General features: G+C 49.3%; 1 protein-coding gene across 2 annotated transcripts in view; it reads right to left on the bottom strand.

Moving 5' to 3' along the window:
* The window catches only part of DCAF11 (DDB1 and CUL4 associated factor 11), a 156533-nt gene that overhangs the window by 99622 nt on the left and 33852 nt on the right, over positions 1–23059 (bottom strand). For both annotated transcript variants that reach the window (XM_075319090.1, XM_075319082.1), the window contains one exon: positions 20249–20367. In XM_075319090.1, the coding sequence (XP_075175205.1) occupies positions 20249–20367 (119 nt within the window). The remainder of the gene's footprint in view (positions 1–20248; positions 20368–23059) is intronic.

Genomic DNA, 23059 nt, shown 5'->3' on the forward strand with positions numbered 1-23059 from the left:
GAAAGATCCCACTTCCTCAGAGCCCCTCAGGGGGATGGGGAAGGAAAACAGCATGTGGGCTCCAGCCTCCGTACCAGCAATAGGTACCTCAACCTTACAAACCGCAAGTGGGGTGAGAAGGGAGCATGCTGGGGGCCCTAGTATGGGCCCTCTTTTCTTCCATCCGATATAGTCAGCAGCTACTGCTGACTAAACAGTGGAGCTATGCGTGGATGTCTGACCTCCTTCGCACAAAGCAGAAAACTGGTGAGCCAGTGATCCCACTGGGGGTGTATAGCCAGAAGGGGAGGGGCCTTACACTTTTTAGTGTAATTGCTTTGTGTGGCCTCCGGAGGCAGTGCTATACACCCAATCGTCTGGGTCTCCCAATGGAGCGCCGAAGAAAAAGCCTGTAAAACAGTTTGCTGAAGACAAGCAGACTAAGGACATGCATTACTGGAACCATGTCCTGTGGTGATGAGGAGACCAAAATAAACTTATTTGGATCAGATGGTGTCAAGTGTGTGTGGCAGCAACCAGGTGAAGAATACAAAGACAAGTGTGTCTTGCCTACAGTCAAGCATGGTGGTGGGAGTGTCATGGTTTGGGACTGCATGAGTGCTGCCAGCTGTGGGGAACTTCGGAAACTGGGCCACGGAGCAGTATTCCAACATGATAAGGACCTTCAAGACGACCACTGTCTTCCTAAAGAAACTGAGGGTAAAAGGTGTGGACTGGCAAAGCATGTCTACAGACCTAAACCATAGTGACAAAGAATTAGCCATAATGTATATGTCACACCTAGGGGAGCCACTCAGTGGTGCCCCCTAGGGTAAGAGCCTACTCCATGAGGTATGTACAACCGGAGAAGAAGGGAGATAAGGCGACACTTGAGTTTAGAAAAATACATTTTATTACTTAAAATCAAGTATTAATATAGTAATACAAAAGCAAGTCATGGAAAACACCTAAAGGTTATGTGAGAATACAAGAATGGTCATGTGGGAGCGATCACTTGTCTCACAAAGCCAGCCAAAGATTGTAAAGGGGTAAAAATTTAATATGCCACCATATTCATAATAATACTTGATTTCAAGTAATAAAATGTATTTTTCTAAACTCAGGTGTCGCCTTATCTCCCTTCTTCTCTGGTACTAAACCATAGTGAGCATCAATGGGGCATTCTCAAACGTAAGGTGGTGGAGCGCAAGGACTAACATTCACCAGCTCCGTGATGTCATCATGTAAGAGTGAAAGAGGATTCCAGTGGCTTCTGTTACACTGAGTACTTTACATTGTATCAAAGAGTCATATCTTCAGTGCTGTCCCATAAAAAGATATAATAAAATATTTACAAAAAATGTGTGTAGTGTACTCACTTTTGGGATATCCTGTATGTATATAAAGTATATTTATGTTGTTATAATCAGATAATTAAATATTGGGGAAAAAAAAGAGATCATGCTTGAAATTTAATCCTTGTGGTAGTGTGGTATTTAACCTTCGTCAGGCTGCATAATTTTACAACGTTAACAGGCTGCAGAGGTACAATTGTACCTTCATATATACCTCCACTGTGGGAAGACTTTCTCCTTTACTTGGTTTCAGAAACTAAAATTCATTCAGCTACAAATGTTATGCTGATATCTATTGTCCAGTGTTGTTACTGCTCACTTATGTTGCTGTCAATTAAGTTGATTCAAACTGGGAGTGGCTTCTACTTCTCTTCCTGCCTCCCTCCTCTCAGTAGCCATTTTGCTGTTCATCTCATTGCTGTGAGCACACACATTTCTAGGCTTGTGAAGTCTTCAATTTCTTGGATACGAAGGTAGGAAAGTCTCACAGCATCTAACAGCCAGTTATACCTTCATTCGCCTTATGTGGGGACAGAAGAGTCAGAAATTGTCTATGAGCCTGGACTTGGCTTACATATATTTTGTATGAAACTGATCACTATAGGTATGATTTTTATACGAAAAATGGATAATAATTAGTATCTACATATTGTTTTACTTATATTCAGCACAAAATAAAGATGGTGGCTGTTACAATTTTCCTATTGGTCGAAAAAACAGTCGAAGATGGAATGAAAATTCTGAAACCGTATACGGTTTACATAATATATAAATGACATTTATCAATACGGTAATTATCACTAGAAATAATTTACTTTTTTATCTGCACTTTAGAATCGAGTTTCATTCTACTTGCCACGTGTTACTGAACTAAATTACGAATCCAAAATTCATCTACCAAGTCATCATGAGTGATAGCGATGCTGGATCTAGTTTCCGCCATAATCCAAGAAAACATGTTTGCAGGTTAGTATCATTTTGTGAAAAGCCAATAATGTAGTATTGTGTAGTATTTCGGAAAATTATTTATTTTTCATATTTACAGATTTACGTCTGGCGAAATAATGCGAATGCTAGAAGAATCTGATTCTGAGCATGAGGAAGAACCATGTTTTATCTGATGATGAAAACTATGTACCACAAGTGGATGTTACTGAAGAAGATTCAGACATTGAATAAGAAATGGTCATAGAGCAGGAAAAAAGAGAATTTTGTTACTTACCGTAAATTCTTTTTCTTATAGTTCCGTCATGGGAGACCCAGACCATGGGTGTATAGCTACTGCCCCCGGAGGACACACAAAGTTACTACACTCAAAACGTGTAGCTCCTCCCTCCTAGCATATACACCCCCTGCTAGCCAGTCCTAGCCAGTTTAGTGCAAAAGCTGAAGGAGGACATCCACCCACAAGAAGAGACAGAGTAAAATCCGGAAGAACCGGAACCTCTGTCTACAACAATAACAGCCGGTGAAGACACACGGAACAAGAAACCTGCCAACAGGCAATAGGGAGGGTGCTGGGTCTCCCATGACGGAACTGTAAGAAAAAGAATTTACGGTAAGTAACAAAATTCTCTTTTTCTTTATCGTTCCTATGGGAGACCCAGACCATGGGACGTTCAAAAGCAGTCCATGGGTGGGAATAAACAGACAACTGAGAACCAGGCAAACCTAACTTCACAAATGGGCGACAGACGTCGGAAAAATGCGTCTGCCCAAGCCCGCGTCTGCCAAAGCATGAGCATGCCTTGGGTAGTGCTTCGAAAAAGTATGCAGACTAATTCGAGCTGCAGTCTGACAGACCTACTGAGCCGTAACCTGGTGCCTGAAAGCCCAAAAAGGCGCCGACAGGTCTGATCAAATGTGCTCTGATCCCCGGCGGGGAAGGCACTTGAGTACACTTGTAGGTCTCGGAAATGGCCGACCTAAGCCAACGAACCAGGGTCGGCTTAGATGCCGAGAGACCGCTACGCTGACTAGCAGTCAGCACCAGAGAGAGGTGCACCGCCTAATAACGGCGGTGCGAGACACATAGATCCGGAGCGCCCGCACCAGATCCAGGATATGCAACGCAAGGCCAAGAGAGTTTGTGATGCTTACAACAACGAACTGGTACAACGTTTTCCTGATTCTTATGAACGGCCACCACAAAAATCATTCAAGCAATTTACTGAAACTGAACTCCATGCAAGAGAATCTGGAGGAAATGTGGAATGTTGCTGCTTTGCCTCTTATACGTGCAGCCATATCTCGTGACCGCTTCAAGATGATACTCAGATTTATCAGATTTGACAACGAAAATACACATGCAGAACACGTGCAAACAGATAAAACTACACCAATACGGGACATCTGGACAATGCTGAACAGAAATCTGAAGAGAGCCTACAAGCCATATAATTGTATCACCGTCGACGAGCAATTATTTCCATTTAGAGGCAATACTAAATTTACCCAGTATATACCTTCAAAATCAGCTAAATATGGCATAAAGATTTTCTGGGCTTGTGACTCGTCAAACGCCTACCCATTACAAGGTCACCTCTACACTGGGAAACCAACTGATGGTCCTCGACAAGTAAACATTGGTGAATGAACAGTATTGGACCTAGTGAGCTCGTATAAAGGCTCTGGAAGAAATGTCACCACCGATAACTTCTTTACATGGAACTAGCTAAGGTATTGAACTCCTGGAACATGACACTAGTTGGTACAGTGAGAAAAAACAAAAGGTTCCTACCTAGCAACATGCAGCCTGCCAAAGAAAGGCTTGTAAACTCGATAAATTTTGCCTACAATCATGATGCAACAGTCTGTTCATATGTACCAAAGAAGAACAAATCAGTCGTGCTTCTATCATCTATGCACATGACGGGAGAAGTTGAAGAGACACTAGCAGCCAAGCCAGAGATAATAAAATACTACAATTAAATAAAAGGCGGAGTTGATGTTATGGATAAAATGTTGGGAGAGTACACTGTGAAACGACGAACATTACGTTGGCCTCTGGCATTTTTCTACAATATGATTGACGTCACTGGGTTAGCATCCTACATCATCTACAGAGAACACAATCCTAGCTTCAGGACAAAAGGATCAACGAAGAAACTTCCTGAAAGATCTCGCAAATCAGCTGTGTATGCCTGCAATTGAAGATCGTAGTACAAACCGAATGATGATGAGAAACCATTTTCTTCGAGGTGCAGTAGAAATGGTGCTTGGATGATGCATTCTGGTAGCATCGCAAGCAGCAGCTGGCCCTCAAATACCTTATGGTAGTCGTGGACCCTCCCCTGTTGTTGGTAGTTGCTATGTCTGCCGAGACCTGAGGCGAAAACAACGTAAGACTAGAAAGTCTTGTGTGGTTTGTGTGAAACCCATTTGCGATGAACACTCGGTAGCAAAGACAACATGCATTACTTGTGAAGAAAATCAATAAAAAAAGTTTCTTACATTTTCTTTTATAATGTAAATGAACAGTTGTTTTACTTGTTTATAATAATAAAATAGCATTATCATTAAAAAAAATATTATTCTTTTTTCCTTGCATTATCTTCATTCAAAATATATGAGGGTACATTTGTACCTATGCAGCTTGTTATGGATGCAAAAATATCTCGACCCCTTATCTCGGAAGGGGATGGAGATATTTTATTGAAATTTGGTCAATATATTCTGGACCAAAACTGCAGAGATGTCACGAAATTTCAGCCCTCTACGGCTTTTCGAAAAAAAGTTATTGCAATTTTAAAACTGAATAGTTACAATTGTACCTACTCAGCCGGACGAAGGTTAATGAGAAGATCCAATATGATTCTCTATTAAATACTGTAGTTCTCTATTGTAACGCCCTCATATCGTGTTATGAGCCTTCTCACTATTGCAGCATTTGAATGAGCTCAGATTATCACCATGTGCTTGAGCAAAATGCTTGGAGACTTTGGATACTCCTATAGCATTGGGATCTATAGAGTCAGATAAATGGTGTCTAATCCTATGGTACTGAGGTTTCTAAACCTATACAAAGGGGAAGATTACAATAGGAATATATTTTATAAAGAACAATATTGGATCTTCTCATTCAATACCAGATCACCACAAGGATTAAAGCACCAAACAGGTTTTTTTTTTAATATTTTACCACTGGAGTGGTGCTTCCCTGACCTCACCCTCCAGCGGCTTCACCTTCTATCACCGTCACTTCGGTCAGTCTCCAGTGATTTCTTACCTGCTGGCAGCTCCAGTGTTTCATGGAGCGCGCCGAAAGTCATAACTCAAACAGCCTCATTCTGACTCTCATAGACTTGTACTGAGCTCTTGTAACGTAACTTCTGACCTCCAGCCAGGAACAAGATGGCGCTGCAGGACCGAAGCGATGCTGAAAAAAGTGAAGCCACCCGAAAGCAACTATAAGGCCATGTGCGCACATTTGCTTTTTTCCTGCATTTTGGCTGCGTTTTAAACTGCACTGTGTCATTGACAAAATGCATGCGTTTTGCTTCTCCAGCAAAGTCTATGAGAGGTCAGAAATTCCATGCGCACATTGCTTTTTTTTAGGCAGCGTTTTGTCTAATTTTTGTTCAAATCATTGCCTAAAAAAAAGCAGTGTCACTTCTTCATTGCGTTTTGGTTGCATTTTGCACCCACTGAAATGAATGAGGTGTGTCAAAACACAACCAAAATGTTAGCTGTGCGTTTGCACTGTGTTTTGGTTGCATTTTGGAAGTATTCTTGTCAACAAAAACGCAGGTCTTTCGGTTGCCCTCTCGGTCTCCGTGTCCGTCTCTCGGTCTCCGTGTCCGTCTCTCGGTCTCCGTGTCCGTCTCTCGGTCTCCGTGTCCGTCTCTCGGTCTCCGTGTCCGTCTCTCGGTCTCCGTGTCCGTCTCTCGGTCTCCGTGTCCGTCTCTCGGTCTCCGTGTCCGTCTCTCGGTCTCCGTCGGTCTCCCTCTCTCTCTCTCTGTCGGTCTCCCTCTCTCTCTCTCTGTCGGTCTCCCTCTCTCTCTCTCTCTCTCTGTCGGTCTCCCTCTCTCTCTCTGTCGGTCTCCCTCTCTCTCTGTCGGTCTCCCTCTCTCTCTGTCGGTCTCCCTCTCTCTCTGTCGGTCTCCCTCTCTCTCTGTCGGTCTCCCTCTCTCTCTGTCGGTCTCCCTCTCTCTCTGTCGGTCTCCCTCTCTCTCTGTCGGTCTCCCTCTCTCTCTGTCGGTCTCCCTCTCTCTCTGTCGGTCTCCCTCTCTCTCTGTCGGTCTCCCTCTCTCTCTGTCGGTCTCCCTCTCTCTCTGTCGGTCTCCCTCTCTCTCTGTCGGTCTCCCTCTCTCTCTCTCTCTGTCGGTCTCCCTCTCTCTCTCTCTGTCGGTCTCCCTCTATCTCTCTGTCGGTCTCCCTCTCTCTCTCTCTCTGTCGGTCTCCCTCTCTCTCTCTGTCGGTCTCCCTCTCTCTCTCTCTCTGTCGGTCTCCCTCTCTCTCTCTGTCGGTCTCCCTCTCTCTCTCTGTCGGTCTCCCTCTCTCTCTCTGTCGGTCTCCCTCTCTCTCTCTGTCGGTCTCCCTCTCTCTCTCTGTCGGTCTCTCTCTCTCTGTCGGTCTCCCTCTCTCTGTCGGTCTCCCTCTCTCTCTGTCGGTCTCCCTCTCTCTCTGTCGGTCTCCCTCTCTCTCTGTCGGTCTCCCTCTCTCTCTGTCGGTCTCTCTCTCTCTGTCGGTCTCCCTCTCTCTCTGTCGGTCTCCCTCTCTCTCTGTCGGTCTCCCTCTCTCTCTGTCGGTCTCCCTCTCTCTCTGTCGGTCTCCCTCTCTCTCTGTCGGTCTCCCTCTCTCTCTGTCGGTCTCCCTCTCTCTCTGTCGGTCTCCCTCTCTCTCTGTCGGTCTCCCTCTCTCTCTGTCGGTCTCCCTCTCTCTCTGTCGGTCTCCCTCTCTCTCTCGGTCTCCCTCTCTCTCTCTCTCGGTCTCCCTCTCTCTCCCTCTCGGTCTCCCTCTCTCTCCCTCTCGGTCTCCCTCTCTCTCCCTCTCGGTCTCCCTCTCTCTCTCTCTCTCGGTCTCCCTCTCTCTGTCGGTCTCCCTCTCTCTGTCGGTCTCCCTCTCTCTGTCGGTCTCCCTCTCTCTGTCGGTCTCCCTATCTCTCTCTCTGTCGGTCTCCCTATCTCTCTCTCTGTCGGTCTCCCTCTCTCTCTGTCGGTCTCCCTCTCTCTCTGTCGGTCTCCCTCTCTCTCTGTCGGTCTCCCTCTCTCTCTGTCGGTCTCCTCTCTCTCTCTGTCGGTCTCCCTCTCTCTCTGTCGGTCTCCCTCTCTCTCTGTCGGTCTCCCTTTCTCTCTGTCGGTCTCCCTCTCTCTCTGTCGGTCTCCCTCTCTCTCTGTCGGTCTCCCTCTCTCTCTGTCGGTCTCCCTCTCTCTCTGTCGGTCTCCCTCTCTCTCTGTCGGTCTCCCTCTCTCTCTGTCGGTCTCCCTCTCTCTCTCTCTCTGTCTCCCTCACTCTCTCTGTCGGTCTCCCTCTCTCTCTCTGTCGGTCTCCCTCTCTCTCTCTCTGTCGGTCTCCCTCTCTCTCTCTCTGTCGGTCTCCCTCTCTCTCTCTGTCGGTCTCCCTCTCTCTCTCTGTCGGTCTCCCTCTCTCTCTCTCTGTCGGTCTCCCTCTCTCTCTCTCTGTCGGTCTCCCTCTCTCTCTCTCTGTCGGTCTCCCTCTCTCTCTCTCTGTCGGTCTCCCTCTCTCTCTCTCTGTCGGTCTCCCTCTCTCTCTCTCTGTCGGTCTCCCTCTCTCTCTCTCTGTCGGTCTCCCTCTCTCTCTCTCTGTCGGTCTCCCTCTCTCTCTCTCTGTCGGTCTCCCTCTCTCTCTCTGTCGGTCTCCCTCTCTCTCTCTGTCGGTCTCCCTCTCTCTCTCTGTCGGTCTCCCTCTCTCTCTCTGTCGGTCTCCCTCTCTCTCTCTGTCGGTCTCCCTCTCTCTCTCTCTGTCGGTCTCCCTCTCTCTCTCTCTGTCGGTCTCCCTCTCTCTCTCTGTCGGTCTCCCTCTCTCTCTCTGTCGGTCTCCCTCTCTCTCTCTGTCGGTCTCCCTCTCTCTCTCTGTCTCCCTCTCTCTGTCGGTCTCCCTCTCTCTGTCGGTCTCCCTCTCTCTCTCTCTGTCGGTCTCCCTCTCAAATTCAAATTCAAATTCAAATATGCTTTATTGGCAGGACCAAAATACAATTAGTGTTGCCAAAGCAAGAGAAATACAGTAAGTGTGGTGGGAGGGGATCAGGGTTATGGGGAGTTGGGGGGCACAATTTGGGCTCTGACAGTCCATTTAGGGGTCTTAGGTTCTCTCTCTCTGTCGGTCTCCCTCTCTCTCTCTCTGTCGGTCTCCCTCTCTCTCTCTCTGTCGGTCTCCCTCTCTCTCTCTCTGTCGGTCTCCCTCTCTCTCTCTCTGTCGGTCTCCCTCTCTCTCTCTCTGTCGGTCTCCCTCTCTCTCTCTCTGTCGGTCTCCCTCTCTCTCTCTCTGTCGGTCTCCCTCTCTCTCTCTGTCGGTCTCCCTCTCTCTCTCTGTCGGTCTCCCTCTCTCTCTCTGTCGGTCTCCCTCTCTCTCTCTCTGTCGGTCTCCCTCTCTCTCTCTCTGTCGGTCTCCCTCTCTCTCTCTCTGTCGGTCTCCCTCTCTCTCTCTGTCGGTCTCCCTCTCTCTCTCTGTCGGTCTCCCTCTCTCTCTCTGTCGGTCTCCCTCTCTCTCTCTCTGTCGGTCTCCCTCTCTCTCTCTGTCGGTCTCCCTCTCTCTCTCTGTCGGTCTCCCTCTCTCTCTCTGTCGGTCTCCCTCTCTCTGTCGGTCTCCCTCTCTCTCTCTGTCGGTCTCCCTCTCTCTCTCTGTCGGTCTCCCTCTCTCTCTGTCGGTCTCCCTCTCTCTGTCGGTCTCCCTCTCTCTGTCGGTCTCCCTCTCTCTCTCTGTCGGTCTCCCTCCCTCTCTCTGTCGGTCTCCCTCTCTCTGTCGGTCTCCCTCTCTCTCTCTCTCGGTCTCCCTCTCTCTCTCTCGGTCTCCCTCTCTCTCTCTGTCTCCCTCTCTCTGTCGGTCTCCCTCTCTCTCTCTCTCTGTCGGTCTCCCTCTCTCTCTCTCTCTGTCGGTCTCCCTCTCTCTCTCTCTCTGTCGGTCTCCCTCTCTCTCTCTCTCTGTCGGTCTCCCTCTCTCTCTCTCTCTGTCGGTCTCCCTCTCTCTCTCTCTGTCGGTCTCCCTCTCTCTCTCTGTCGGTCTCCCTCTCTCTCTCTGTCGGTCTCCCTCTCTCTCTCTGTCGGTCTCCCTCTCTCTCTCTCTGTCGGTCTCCCTCTCTCTCTCTCTGTCGGTCTCCCTCTCTCTCTCTCTGTCGGTCTCCCTCTCTCTCTCTGTCGGTCTCCCTCTCTCTCTCTGTCGGTCTCCCTCTCTCTCTCTGTCGGTCTCCCTCTCTCTCTCTCTGTCGGTCTCCCTCTCTCTCTCTGTCGGTCTCCCTCTCTCTCTCTGTCGGTCTCCCTCTCTCTCTCTGTCGGTCTCCCTCTCTCTGTCGGTCTCCCTCTCTCTCTCTGTCGGTCTCCCTCTCTCTCTCTGTCGGTCTCCCTCTCTCTCTGTCGGTCTCCCTCTCTCTGTCGGTCTCCCTCTCTCTGTCGGTCTCCCTCTCTCTCTCTGTCGGTCTCCCTCCCTCTCTCTGTCGGTCTCCCTCTCTCTGTCGGTCTCCCTCTCTCTCTCTCTCGGTCTCCCTCTCTCTCTCTCGGTCTCCCTCTCTCTCTCTGTCTCCCTCTCTCTGTCGGTCTCCCTCTCTCTCTCTCTCTGTCGGTCTCCCTCTCTCTCTCTCTCTGTCGGTCTCCCTCTCTCTCTCTCTCTGTCGGTCTCCCTCTCTCTCTCTCTCTGTCGGTCTCCCTCTCTCTCTCTCTCTGTCGGTCTCCCTCTCTCTCTCTCTGTCGGTCTCCCTCTCTCTCTCTCTGTCGGTCTCCCTCTCTCTCTCTCTGTCGGTCTCCCTCTCTCTCTCTCTGTCGGTCTCCCTCTCTCTCTCTCTGTCGGTCTCCCTCTCTCTCTCTCTGTCGGTCTCCCTCTCTCTCTCTGTCGGTCTCCCTCTCTCTCTCTGTCGGTCTCCCTCTCTCTCTCTGTCGGTCTCCCTCTCTCTCTCTGTCGGTCTCCCTCTCTCTCTCTGTCGGTCTCCCTCTCTCTCTCTGTCGGTCTCCCTCTCTCTCTCTCTCTCGGTCTCCCTCTCTCTCTCTCTCGGTCTCCCTCTCTCTCTCTCGGTCTCCCTCTCTCTCTCTCTCGGTCTCCCTCTCTCTCTCTGTCGGTCTCCCTCTCTCTCTCTGTCGGTCTCCCTCTCTCTCTCTGTCGGTCTCCCTCCCTCTCTCTGTCGGTCTCCCTCTCTCTGTCGGTCTCCCTCTCTCTCTCTCTGTCGGTCTCCCTCTCTCTCTCTCTCTCTGTCGGTCTCCCTCTCTCTCTCTCTGTCGGTCTCCCTCTCTCTCTCTCTGTCGGTCTCCCTCTCTCTCTCTCTGTCGGTCTCCCTCTCTCTCTCTCTGTCGGTCTCCCTCTCTCTCTCTCTGTCGGTCTCCCTCTCTCTCTCTCTGTCGGTCTCCCTCTCTCTCTCTCTGTCGGTCTCCCTCTCTCTCTCTCTGTCGGTCTCCCTCTCTCTCTCTCTGTCGGTCTCCCTCTCTCTCTCTCTGTCGGTCTCCCTCTCTCTCTCTCTGTCGGTCTCCCTCTCTCTCTCTCTCTGTCGGTCTCCCTCTCTCTCTCTCTCTGTCGGTCTCTCTCTCTCTCTCTGTCGGTCTCCCTCTCTCTCTCTGTCGGTCTCCCTCTCTCTCTCTGTCGGTCTCCCTCTCTCTCTCTGTCGGTCTCCCTCTCTCTCTCTGTCGGTCTCCCTCTCTCTCTCTGTCGGTCTCCCTCTCTCTCTCTGTCGGTCTCCCTCTCTCTCTCTGTCGGTCTCCCTCTCTCTCTCTGTCGGTCTCCCTCTCTCTCTCTGTCGGTCTCCCTCTCTCTCTCTGTCGGTCTCCCTCTCTCTCTCTGTCGGTCTCCCTCTCTCTCTCTGTCGGTCTCCCTCTCTCTCTCTGTCGGTCTCTCTCTCTCTCTGTCGGTCTCCCTCTCTCTCTCTGTCGGTCTCCCTCTCTCTCTCTGTCGGTCTCCCTCTCTCTCTCTGTCGGTCTCCCTCTCTCTCTCTGTCGGTCTCCCTCTCTCTCTCTGTCGGTCTCCCTCTCTCTCTCTGTCGGTCTCCCTCTCTCTCTCTGTCGGTCTCCCTCTCTCTCTCTGTCGGTCTCCCTCTCTCTCTCTGTCGGTCTCCCTCTCTCTCTCTGTCGGTCTCCCTCTCTCTCTCTGTCGGTCTCCCTCTCTCTCTCTGTCGGTCTCCCTCTCTCTCTCTGTCGGTCTCCCTCTCTCTCTCTGTCGGTCTCCCTCTCTCTCTCTGTCGGTCTCCCTCTCTCTCTCTGTCGGTCTCCCTCTCTCTCTCTGTCGGTCTCCCTCTCTCTCTCTGTCGGTCTCCCTCTCTCTCTCTGTCGGTCTCCCTCTCTCTCTCTGTCGGTCTCCCTCTCTCTCTCTGTCGGTCTCCCTCTCTCTCTCTGTCGGTCTCCCTCTCTCTCTCTGTCGGTCTCTCTCTCTCTCTCTGTCGGTCTCTCTCAAATTCAAATTCAAATATGCTTTATTGGCAGGACCAAAATACAATTAGTGTTGCCAAAGCAAGAGAAATACAGTAAGTGTGGTGGGAGGGGATCAGGGTTATGGGGAGTTGGGGGGCACAATTTGGGCTCTGACAGTCCATTTAGGGGTCTTAGGTTCCCCTCAGCTTATGACATGTGGTGACATATTGGGCGGCGATCTCCACCATTGATTCCTCTTCCCCCAGTAGGAAGCGGAGTTTCATGTCCTCATCCATGGATGGAAAGCCCGGGCTATGGGTGGTAAATTTCTGGAAGTGGGAGCCCCTCACTGCTGAGTATTTGTCACAGTGCAGTAGGAAATGCGTCTCGTCCTCCAGAGCCCCCTGCTGGCAGTGCTGGCACAGTCTGTTCTCTCGCGGCTTGTATGTCTGTCGGTGCCGCCCTGTTTCCACCTCTAGGCTGTGGGCACTCAGTCTGTACAGGCTCAGGGTCTGCCTGTCTTTGGGGTGGCGTAGCCTTTCCAGATATGGGGCCAGAGTGTAGTCCCTCCGCAGTGACCGGTAGATGGTGAGTTTCTGGGAGTTCTCTAATTCACTCTTCCAGTCCTCTATGTATTGCATCTTGCAGCTCTCTGAGATCTCTTTTATTTGGGCTTTTGTCAGGGGGTGTTGCTGACTTTGGCTGGACTGGCTGCCGGGGTTCCTGGCTTGCTCTGGGCTCCGGCTCAGCAGGGCTTTATGATGGTAGGAGCTGGGGTTGCTGTTCTGTGTGTGTGCCTGGTGTGATAGCGCCCTCTTGTGTATAGTGAACCATAAGGGGAATCGGCCCAGCTCTGCCCTACAGGCTATGTTTGAGGTGCTGCGATGGACTTGGAGGAGATATTTACAGAACTCCATGTGGAAGACTTCGGTAGGGCTGGAATCCCACTTTGTGTGGTCTGGGTAGGTCACTGGGCCCCATACCTCGCTGCCATATAGCAGTATAGGGGTGATGACGCTGTCAAATATCTTGAGCCAGACTCTCACAGGTGGTTTGAGGTGGTACAGTTGTCTTCTGATGGCATAGAAGGTTCTGCATGCTTTTCCTTTCAGGGCTTCTGCTGCTTGCTTGAGGCTCCCGTTATTGCTTAGCTCCAGACCGAGGTAGGTGTAGCTGCTGGTGTTCTCCAGCGTGGAGCCATTTAATGTGAAGGAGGGAGTGTTTATTTTGTTCTGGTTCCTCTTCTGAAACACCATGACTTTGGTCTTCTTTTGGTTGATGGGAAGCGCCCATGTGGTGCTGAATGTTTCCAGTACTGCCAGGCTATCTTGGAGGCCTCCCTCTCGGTCTCCCTCTCTCTCTCTGTCGGTCTCCCTCTCTCTCTCTGTCGGTCTCCCTCTCTCTCTCTCTTTGTCGGTCTCCCTCTCTCTCTCTCTTTGTCGGTCTCCCTCTCTCTCTCTCTCTGTCGGTCTCCCTCTCTCTCTCTGTCGGTCTCCCTCTCTCTCTCTGTCGGTCTCCCTCTCTCCCTCTCTCTCTCGGTCTCCCTCTCTCTCTCTCTGTCGGTCTCCCTCTCTCTCTCTGTCGGTCTCCCTCTCTCTCTGTCGGTCTCCTTCTCTCTCTCTGTCGGTCTCCCTCTCTCCCTCTCTCTCTCGGTCTCCCTCTCTCTCTCTCTCGGTCTCCCTCTCTCTCTCTCTCTCTCGGTCTCCCTCTCTCTCTCGGTCTCCCTCTCTCTCTCGGTCTCCCTCTCTCTCTCTGTCGGTCTCCCTCTCTCTCTCTGTCGGTCTCTCTCTCTCTCTCTCTCTGTCGGTCTCCCTCTCTCTCTCTGTCGGTCTCCCTCTCTCTCTCTCTCTCTCGGTCTCCCTCTCTCTCTCTGTCGGTCTCCCTCTCTCTCTCTGTCGGTCTCCCTCTCTCTCTCTGTCGGTCTCCCTCTCTCTCTCTGTCGGTCTCCCTCTCTCTCTCTGTCGGTCTCCCTCTCTCTCTCTGTCGGTCTCCCTCTCTCTCTCTGTCGGTCTCCCTCTCTCTCTCTGTCGGTCTCCCTCTCTCTCTCTCTGTCGGTCTCCCTCTCTCTCTCTCTGTCGGTCTCCCTCTCTCTCTATCGGTCTCCCTTTCTCTCTGTCGGTCTCCCTCTCTCTCTGTCGGTCTCTCTCTCTCTCTGTCGGTCTCCCTCTCTCTCTGTCGGTCTCTCTCTCTCTCTGTCGGTCTCTCTCTCTCTCTGTCGGTCTCTCTCTCTCTCTGTCGGTCTCTCTCTCTCTCTGTCGGTCTCTCTCTCTGTCGGTCTCTCTCTCTCTCCCTGTCGGTCTCTCTCTCTCTCTCTGTCGGTCTCCCTCTCTCTCTGTCGGTCTCTCTCTCTGTCGGTCTCTCTCTCTGTCGGTCTCCCTCTCTCTCTGTCGGTCTCCCTCTCTGTCTCCCTCTCTCTCTGTCAGTCACTCTCTCGGTCTGTGTCGGTCTCCCCCTCTCTCTCTGTCGGTCTCTCTCTCTCTCCCTGTCGGTCTCTCTCTCTCTCTCTGTCGGTCTCTCCCTCTCTCTGTCGGTCTCTCTCTGTCGGTCTCTCTCTCTCTCTGTCAGTCTCTCTCTCTCTCTCTCTGTCAGTCTCCCTCTCTCTCTGTCAGTCTCCCTCTTTCTCTGTCGGTCTCCCTCTCTCTCTCTCTCTGTCGGTCTCCCTCTCTGTCTCCCTCTCTCTCTGTCAGTCACTCTCTCGGTCTGTGTCGGTCTCCCCCTCTCTCTCTGTCGGTCTCCCTCTCGCTCTGTGTCGGTCTCCCCCTCGCTCTCTCTGTCGGTCTCCCTCTCGCTCTCTCTGTCGGTCTCCCTCTCGCTCTCTCTGTCGGTCTCCCTCTCTGTCGGTCGGTCTCCCTCTCTCTGTCGGTCGGTCTCCCTCTCTCTGTCGGTCGGTCTCCCTCTCTCTGTCGGTCGGTCTCCCTCTCTCTCTCTGTCGGTCTCCCTCTCTCTCTCTTTGTCGGTCTCCCTCTCTCTCTCTCTTTGTCGGTCTCCCTCTCTCTCTCTCTTTGTCGGTCTCCCTCTCTCTCTCTCTTTGTCGGTCTCCCTCTCTCTCTCTTTGTCGGTCTCCCTCTCTCTCTCTTTGTCGGTCTCCCTCTCTCTCTCTGTCGGTCTCCCTCTCTCTCTTTGTCGGTCTCCCTCTCTCTCTCTTTGTCGGTCTCCCTCCCTCTCTCTTTGTCGGTCTCCCTCCCTCTCTCTTTGTCGGTCTCCCTCCCTCTCTCTTTGTCGGTCTCCCTCCCTCTCTCTTTGTCGGTCTCCCTCTCTCTCTCTTTGTCGGTCTCCCTCTCTGTCTCCCTCTCGCTCTGTCAGTCACTCTCTTGGTCTGTGTCGGTCTCTCTCTGTCGGTCTCTTCCTTTCTTCCTATTTCATACTCACCGATCACCGGCGAGGTGCTGCATGGCTGTCACACTGCTGCTGCGGCTTATCTCATTCATTGCTTCTCCCGCCCACCGGCGCCTATGATTAGTTGCAGTCAGACACCCCCCCACAGCTGTCTCCGTGCAATCAATCACAACCACCGGTGGGCGGGTCTATATCGCGCAGTACAATAAATAAATTTAAAAAAAAAATGACGTGCAGTGCCCCCCCCAACTGATACCCAGTCAAGATAAAGCCTCACAGCTTCTGGCTGGTATTTTCAGACTGGGGAGGCCTATCGTTTTTAGGCTGCCTCCCAGCCTAAAAATATCCAGCAGCTGCCCGGAATTGCCACATCCATTAGATGCGACAGTCCCGGGACTTTACCCGGCTCTTTCCGAATTGCCCTGGTGCGGTGGCAATCGGGGTAATAAGGAATTAATGGCAGCCCATAGCTGCCACGAAGTCCTAGGTTAAGCATGGCAGGAGTCTATGAGACACCCCCCATGATTGACCTGTAAGTGAAAGTAAATAAACACATACACCCGAAAAAATTCTTAATTTGGAATAAAAGACAAAAAAAAACCCCTCTTTCACCACTTTATTAAACCACTAAATACCCCTCCAGGTCCGATGTAATCCACACGAGGTCCCATGACGCTTTCAGCTCTGCTACATCGGAAGCTGAACGTGAGCGGCCATGGAGCACGACCGCTCTCTGTGAGCTCCATGCAGCAACTGAAGTGAGTCGCACCATCAGCGGTAACATCATTCAGGTTACCCTCGGCCACAGCTGGAGTCATCCACTGGTGACAGCAAGTCGCCCGAGTGACTGGAGTGAGCAGTGATTTGTGGTCACAGGTGAGTCCTTCACCTGTGACCGCAAATCAGGCCGCGACACAGAGACAGAACAGCGCTATGACAATGAACTCAGGTAAAGCTCTGACGTCACAGCTGCGCACTACTGCCAGTGTCCTGCACTGACCTGTTTGCGGGCAGTCATGCTATCTATTCTATCTAACCCTCTATGTATTCTAGCAATCTATCAAATCCTATCCTATTCTATTTCTCCTTTAAAAACGCACTGTCCAAAACGCAGCCCAAACGCAGGGAAATGCATGCGTTTTTACCGCTTGTTTTTGTCAAATGCAGTGTTTACATTTGTCAAAGTTTGCCAGAGGGTGCATTCAAATTCAGATCACAGCGTGCGGACATACCCTAAGACAGGGAAAAGGGGAATTTGATATAAAGCACCACTCCAGCGCTTGAATACAAAATGAAGAAAAAAAAACCAAAAAAAAAACAACAAAGAAACGCTGGAGTAGTACTTTCATTTTATGCATGATCTGATAGACAGGGTTTTTTTTGTGTAAATTGGACTAGAATTCTAGCGCAGCTACCTTAATCCCTTGTAAACCAATTTTTTATTTTCGTGCTTTAGTTCCCCACCTTTCCAAGAGCCATAATTTTATACATTTTCTGTGCACATATCTGTATGAGAGCTTGTGTTTCGTGGGAAGAGTGGTAGTTTTAATTATAAGATAGATATAGATATATATATATATAGATATATATATGACATAATTATATATTAATATAGATTCACATTGAAGGCAACAAAACTATGAATGAACACATGTAGAATGAAATACTTAACAAAAAAGTGTGAAACAACTGAAAATATGTCTTATATTTTAGGTTCTTCAAAGTAGCCACCTTTTGCCTTGATTACTGCTTTGCACACTCTTGGAATTCTCTTGATGAGCTTCAAGAGGTAGTCACCGGAAATGGTCTTCCAACAGTCTTGAAGGAGTTCCCAGAGATGCTTAGCACTTGTTGGCCCTTTTGCCTTCACTCTGCGGTCCAGCTCACCCCAAACCATCTCGATTGGGTTCAGGTCTGGTGACTGTGGAGACCAGGTCATCTGGCGTAGCACCCCATCACTCTCCTTCTTAGTCAAATAGCCCTTTCACAGCCTGGAGGTGTGTTTGGGGTCATTGTCCTGTTGAAAAATAAGTGATGGTTCAACTAAACGCAAACCGTATGGAATAGCATGCCGCTGCAAGATGCTGTGGTAGCCATGCTGGTTCAGTATGCCTTCATTTTTTAATAAATCCACAACAGTGTCACCAGCAAAGCACCCCCACACCATCACACCTCCTCCTCCATGCTTCACGGTGGGAACCAGGCATGTAGAGTCCATCCGTTCACCTTTTCTGTGTCACACAGACACGGTGGTTGGATCCAAAGATCTCAAATTTGGACTCATCAGACCAAAGCACAGATTTACACTGGTCTAATATCCATTCCTTGTGTTCTTTAGCCCAAACAAGTCTCTTCTGCTTGTTGCCTGTCCTTAGCAGTGGTTTCCTAGCAGCAATTTTACCATGAAGGCCTGCTGCACAAAGTCTCCTCTTAACAGTTGTTCTAGAGATGTGTCTGCTGCTAAAACGCTGTGTGGCAATGACCTGGTCTCTAATCTGAGCTGCTGTTAACCTGCGATTTCTGAGGCTGGTGACTCCGATAAACCTCTCCTCCGCAGCAGAGGGTCTTCCTTTCCTGGGGCGGTCCTCATGTGAGCCAGTTTCTTTGTAGCGTTTGATGGTTTTTGCCACTGCACTTGGGGACACTTTCAAAGTTTTCCCAATTTTTCGGACTGACTGACCTTTATTTCTTAAAGTAATGATGGCCACTCGTTTTTCTTTACTTAAAATTTGTTTTATGGCAAGAAAAAAAGCAGCTAACAGTCTATTCAGTAGGACTATCAGCTGTGTATCCACCAGACTTCTGCCCAACACAACTCATGGTCCCAACCCTATTCATAAGGGAAGAAATCCCACTTATTAAACCTACCGTATTTTTCGCTTTATAAGACGCACTTTTCCTCCCAAAAATTTGGGAGGAAAATGTGGGGTGCGTCTTATAATCCGAATATAGCGGTACCTGGGGATCCTGTCTGTGTGGCGATCGGGCAGCCGGGTGCCTGTGGCTGCGTGCAAGCGGCCGGGTACCTATGCTTGTGTGCAGTGGCAGCTGGGTACCAGTGGCTGTGTGCGGCCGGCAGCCGGGCGCTGTGTGCGGCCGGGTACCCGTGGCTGTGTGCGGCTGGCGGCCGGGCGCTGTGTGCGGCCGGCGGTCGGGTGCCCGTGCGGGCGGCAGACGGCTCCCGCCCTCACACAGGCACCTGGCTGCTGCCCGCACGCAAGCACAGGTACCCGGCCGCTTGTATGCAGGGTGGGCAGGCAGCCTGCTGGCTGCCACTCTGTGCGTGCGGGGCGGGCGGCTGTGCAGCAAGTTACCCAGTTTGTCCGCGGTCCCACTTTGAAATGATGGAGCGGGAGCGTGCGCAGATGGAGCTCTTGGATGAGAGCTCCATCTGCGCACGCGCTGCTCCGGGAGTCAGCGCGTGCGCAGATTGAGCCCTTGGATGAGAGCTCCATGTGTGCATGCATCGCTCCGGGCGCGATCACTTGAATCGGGACCGCGGACACACTGGGAAAACACGGCATTGGTCTGCTCCACCACTGAGCAGTCGCCGCTGCCACCAATGAGCCGTCACCGCCGCTGCCACCACTGAGCCGTCACCGCCGCTGCCACCACTGAGCCGTCACCGCCGCTGCCACCACTGAGCCGTCACCGCCGCTGCCACCACTGAGCCTGCTACCACTGAGCAGTCACCGCCGCTGCCACCACTGAGCTGTCAGCGCCGCTGCTACCACTGAGCCATCATTTGAACCGGGACCGCGGACACTGGGACACTCACTGCACCGGCCTGCTGCACGACTCACCCGCCGCCACTGCTCTGCCACCATGGACCCCGCGGCTCCTGCCACCACGGACCCGCTGCCACTGACCCGCCGCGCCTGCCACTGACCCGCCGCGCCTGCCAGCACAACCTGTGCCTCCTGTGACCCCGCTTCACCACCACTGCTGCCACCCTAAGGTAATAGAACACTGGAGTATAAGACGAACCCCATTTTTTCTTTTTTTATGTCTAAATTTGGGGTGCGTTTTATAATCCGGTGCGTCTTATAATGTGAGAAATACGGTATATTGCAATTGCAGAAGACAGGGAAAAAAAAGGGTTTTATGCCGCGCTAAAAACCACGAGTGTTGGTGAAGAAATTAATGTTCTTTTATTAAACAATTCCATCGCGTTTCAGAGACATGTCCATCTCCTTCTTCAGGGGAAAAAGAAAAGGATTTCTTTTTTCCCTGAAGAAGAAGACGGACATGTCTCTGAAACGCGTTGGAATTGTTTAATAAAAGAACATTAATTTCTTCACCAACACTCGTGGTTTTTAGCGCGGCATAAAACCCGTTTTTTTCCCTGTCTTCTGCGATATACCATATGCTTACCGGGGCCGCTGCTAGACCACCCAGGCACTCACAAACATCTGCAAAGGGGTTGTGACTAGCACAATCTGATCAGGTGAGTGCATCTTTCTCCGATTCTTTCTCACCCTTAAACCGGGTAAGACCCTATTGCGCCTTTTTCTCTCCTATCTTACACTTATTAAACCTGACAGGGCACACCTGTGAAGTGAGATCCATTTCCGGTGACTACCTCTTGAAGCTCATCAAGAGAATGCCAAGAGTGTGCAAAGCAGTAATCAAAGCAAAAGGTGGCTACTTTGAAGAACCTAGAATATAAGACATATTTTCAGTTGTTACACACTTCTTTGTTAAGTATTCCATTCCACATGTTGTAATTCATAGTTTTGATGCCTTCAATGTGAATCTACAATTTTCAGAGTCATGAAAATAAAGAAAATTCTTTCAATGAGCAGGTGTGTCAAAACTTTTGGTCTGTACTGATTTTATATATATATATATATATATATATATATATATATATACTAAAAAAGCATGTGCTACAAAATGCGAACATTTTTTTTAAATTGGCTGAAATGGTCGTGGTAGACAGAGCGGGAGAAAGCCCTCCACACATTGTCAGCCCAGCGCATGATGTACAGTTACACCCATGTGTACAGAGGATAATAAATGTGCCCCAATATTCCTGTAAGCACGAGGAATCCAACAGTAATAACGCAGCTTTACCTCCAGAAGCTGACGAGTGATATTCTGCTCTCTTTGTGTTCCTAGCCTTCCGGTAGCTAGCAAGACCTGTGTTCTTATCTGGCTCTGATCCAGTACTGCAGTGTCCGGTGTGACATCAACTGCAAGAGCAGATAAGAAAAAAATAAATAAATAATTATACAACATAAAGAGAAGTTACTTAGACTGGGATTTCATACACTGATCTAAGTGTAAAAAATTTGCAATTAAAGGTCACCTGCCTCTGCAGAGAAGAGGACTTGAACTCTATCACCACCTACTTGATGTAGCAGGGCTAAGTCATTAGCGACCATTTAATGAGCCTTACCACATGGCTTAGGTTCCTTTGCAAACACGTCTTTCGGGGAGTTTTACACTCCTCAGTGTAAAGCAGGAGATCTGATATGGCTAGGTTAGACGCCTCTCACTGTGGGTTTAAGGAGGAATGTTTTTCCTTGTCAAAGTGCCAAGCTGGCATAATTAGACTATAGACCATGCAATGCTCAATAACTACATTTTTCCTAACAGCAAGCCCCCCAGCAAAGATTGCAGACCCGACAAAAAAAAGGGGGCGTGCACAAAAACATGAACTGAAAATCATCTTCAAGCGGACCGATAATGATCTTAAGTGCTGAACAAAAGAAACACCAAAGCAGACAATAAAAAATATTTTAGGACTTAAACATTAATACAATTAGGTCAATAGGTTTTCCTGCAAGTATAAAAGAATTAGAAGAAGTTTAATTTAAGGAAACTGTCAGCAGGATTTCCACTCCTCCACCCAAAACTATTTATATGTGCATGTAGCTGTTTCAAAGACAAGTCCAATAATACTACGTATATGGCCAGTCTGTTCTTCAGTGCTTGAATTGATCTTTAAATGAGGCTGTAGATTGAAGCCTGGTCACTCCAGCTCTATTCCCTCCGCAGCAGTGCCCTTCTGCTTGACTGACAGCCTCTATGCAGTGTGACTTCAGGCAAAGGAGCTGTGGGTTAACCAGGAGAAGGCGGTGCTGGCAGGGGAATTAAGCTGACAACAGAGACTTCAGATCTACAAACATCTCTTCAGCCTCATTTCCATATCAATTCAAACACTGATTTGTAAGTCATGTAGGACTTTCTAAGTAAAGGCAATGCATATTTTATCATCCACTACAGCTTCAAAGGCGAGACAACCTTCATTTTATAGACAAGCATCTTGGCTATCTCATACAAAAATTTGACTTGCAACTATTTAGCAGATGATTAATTATGCAGATTCTTGTCATGTCACTACATTGTTACTGTTTTGCTCCTGTTGGTGGAAAAATCTTATGCAAATTATAACCTGTTCTCACATTTCCACACAGAAGATCAGGAACAAAGGAAATGTGGAGCTATCACTGCGCTGCCGAAGATAGGACATAAATCCAAAGAAAGTCAAATGAAGGTGGTTTTATTCTACACATTTCAAAGTGTCTCCTCCCCACTTCTTCAGCAAGAAATCCACCAATATTGATATTGGTGGATTTCTTGATGAAGAAGTGGGGAGAAACTTTGAAATGCGTAGAATAAAACCACCTTCATTTGACCTTCTTTGGATTTATGTCATATCTTCGGCAGTGATAGCTCCACATTTCCTTTGTTCCACTCTGCAGAAGCTGTTTACGTGCTTTGAATCAGGTTGTGTGACACCCAACCCTATAAGGTGAGCACATTCCCTTATTTTTTCATGTTTGTTGGATAAGACCCTATTGTGCTTTTTCCCCCTTCAGTTATTTGTTCACATTTCCACACACACATAACTCAGTGTGTGATTAGGTTGATGCCCAAACAAAAAGGCAACTAGTTTGAATTGAGGAGCAGCAATGAAAAAAATTTTCCAAGAAAAGAGAAACAGCATCGTCTAGCTCATCGATAGCGGTCTCTCGACCAAGAATATTGCCAAACTGCTTTCAACTGTCATGGCACTCACATGAAGATTACAAAATGAAGTCCATCCATCTATTCAAGAGGTGGACGTCCAGGCAAAATATCGGAAATAACAAGTCGGCTCATCACAAGAGTTAACAGTTCTGGCGAGAGAAACACGGCCGTGGAGGCGGCTCATACACTTTGTAATAGTGATATTACAGAGGTCCATGGAAGCACTGTGTGACAAACATTACACAAGTCTGGAACGGTGGCCCGAAAAAGGGGAGGAAGGCTTGACTTCAATATCATCTTAAGTATCCTCTCGAGATTGCAAAATAGTACAAAAAGTGGACAGTAGAAAATTGGAAATCGGTGATTTGGAGTGATGAGATGAAAAACAATAGACTATGCTCTCATGGGTGCAAGTGGGTCTAGAAGAAACGAGGAAAAGGGCTAACAGACTGAGAAATTAAAGCAACTCAAGTTTGGTGGAGGAAGCCTGATGATATGTGGTTGTTTCAGAGCCAAAGACGTTAGATATTTGACTAGGATCAATGGTGGTCTCCATGTGGAGCTATATGTGAGTATTCTACAAGACAAATTACTTCGTACACTTGAGTACTAAGAGTATGAAAACAACGGCATCGTGTTCCAGCAGGACAACGACCTGAAGCACACGTCGAGATAGGTGAAGAAATGGTTCAATGACAATGAAGGGTGCTGGATTAGCCCACCAAATCGCAACCCAATCGAACACTTGTGGGTAGGGCTGAAGAAAAAGCTGTATACATACCCAATTGAGATGACCAGTATGCACCAACAATGGAATGGTGTAGAAGAGACCTGGGATCAGACCTAGGTTAAGACATGCTTGAATCTAATAGAGAACATGCCCAGAAGGATTCAGGCAATGCTGAATGC

This window comes from Anomaloglossus baeobatrachus, chromosome 1 (assembly GCF_048569485.1).
Source record: "Anomaloglossus baeobatrachus isolate aAnoBae1 chromosome 1, aAnoBae1.hap1, whole genome shotgun sequence".
Taxonomy (NCBI): domain Eukaryota; kingdom Metazoa; phylum Chordata; class Amphibia; order Anura; family Aromobatidae; genus Anomaloglossus; species Anomaloglossus baeobatrachus.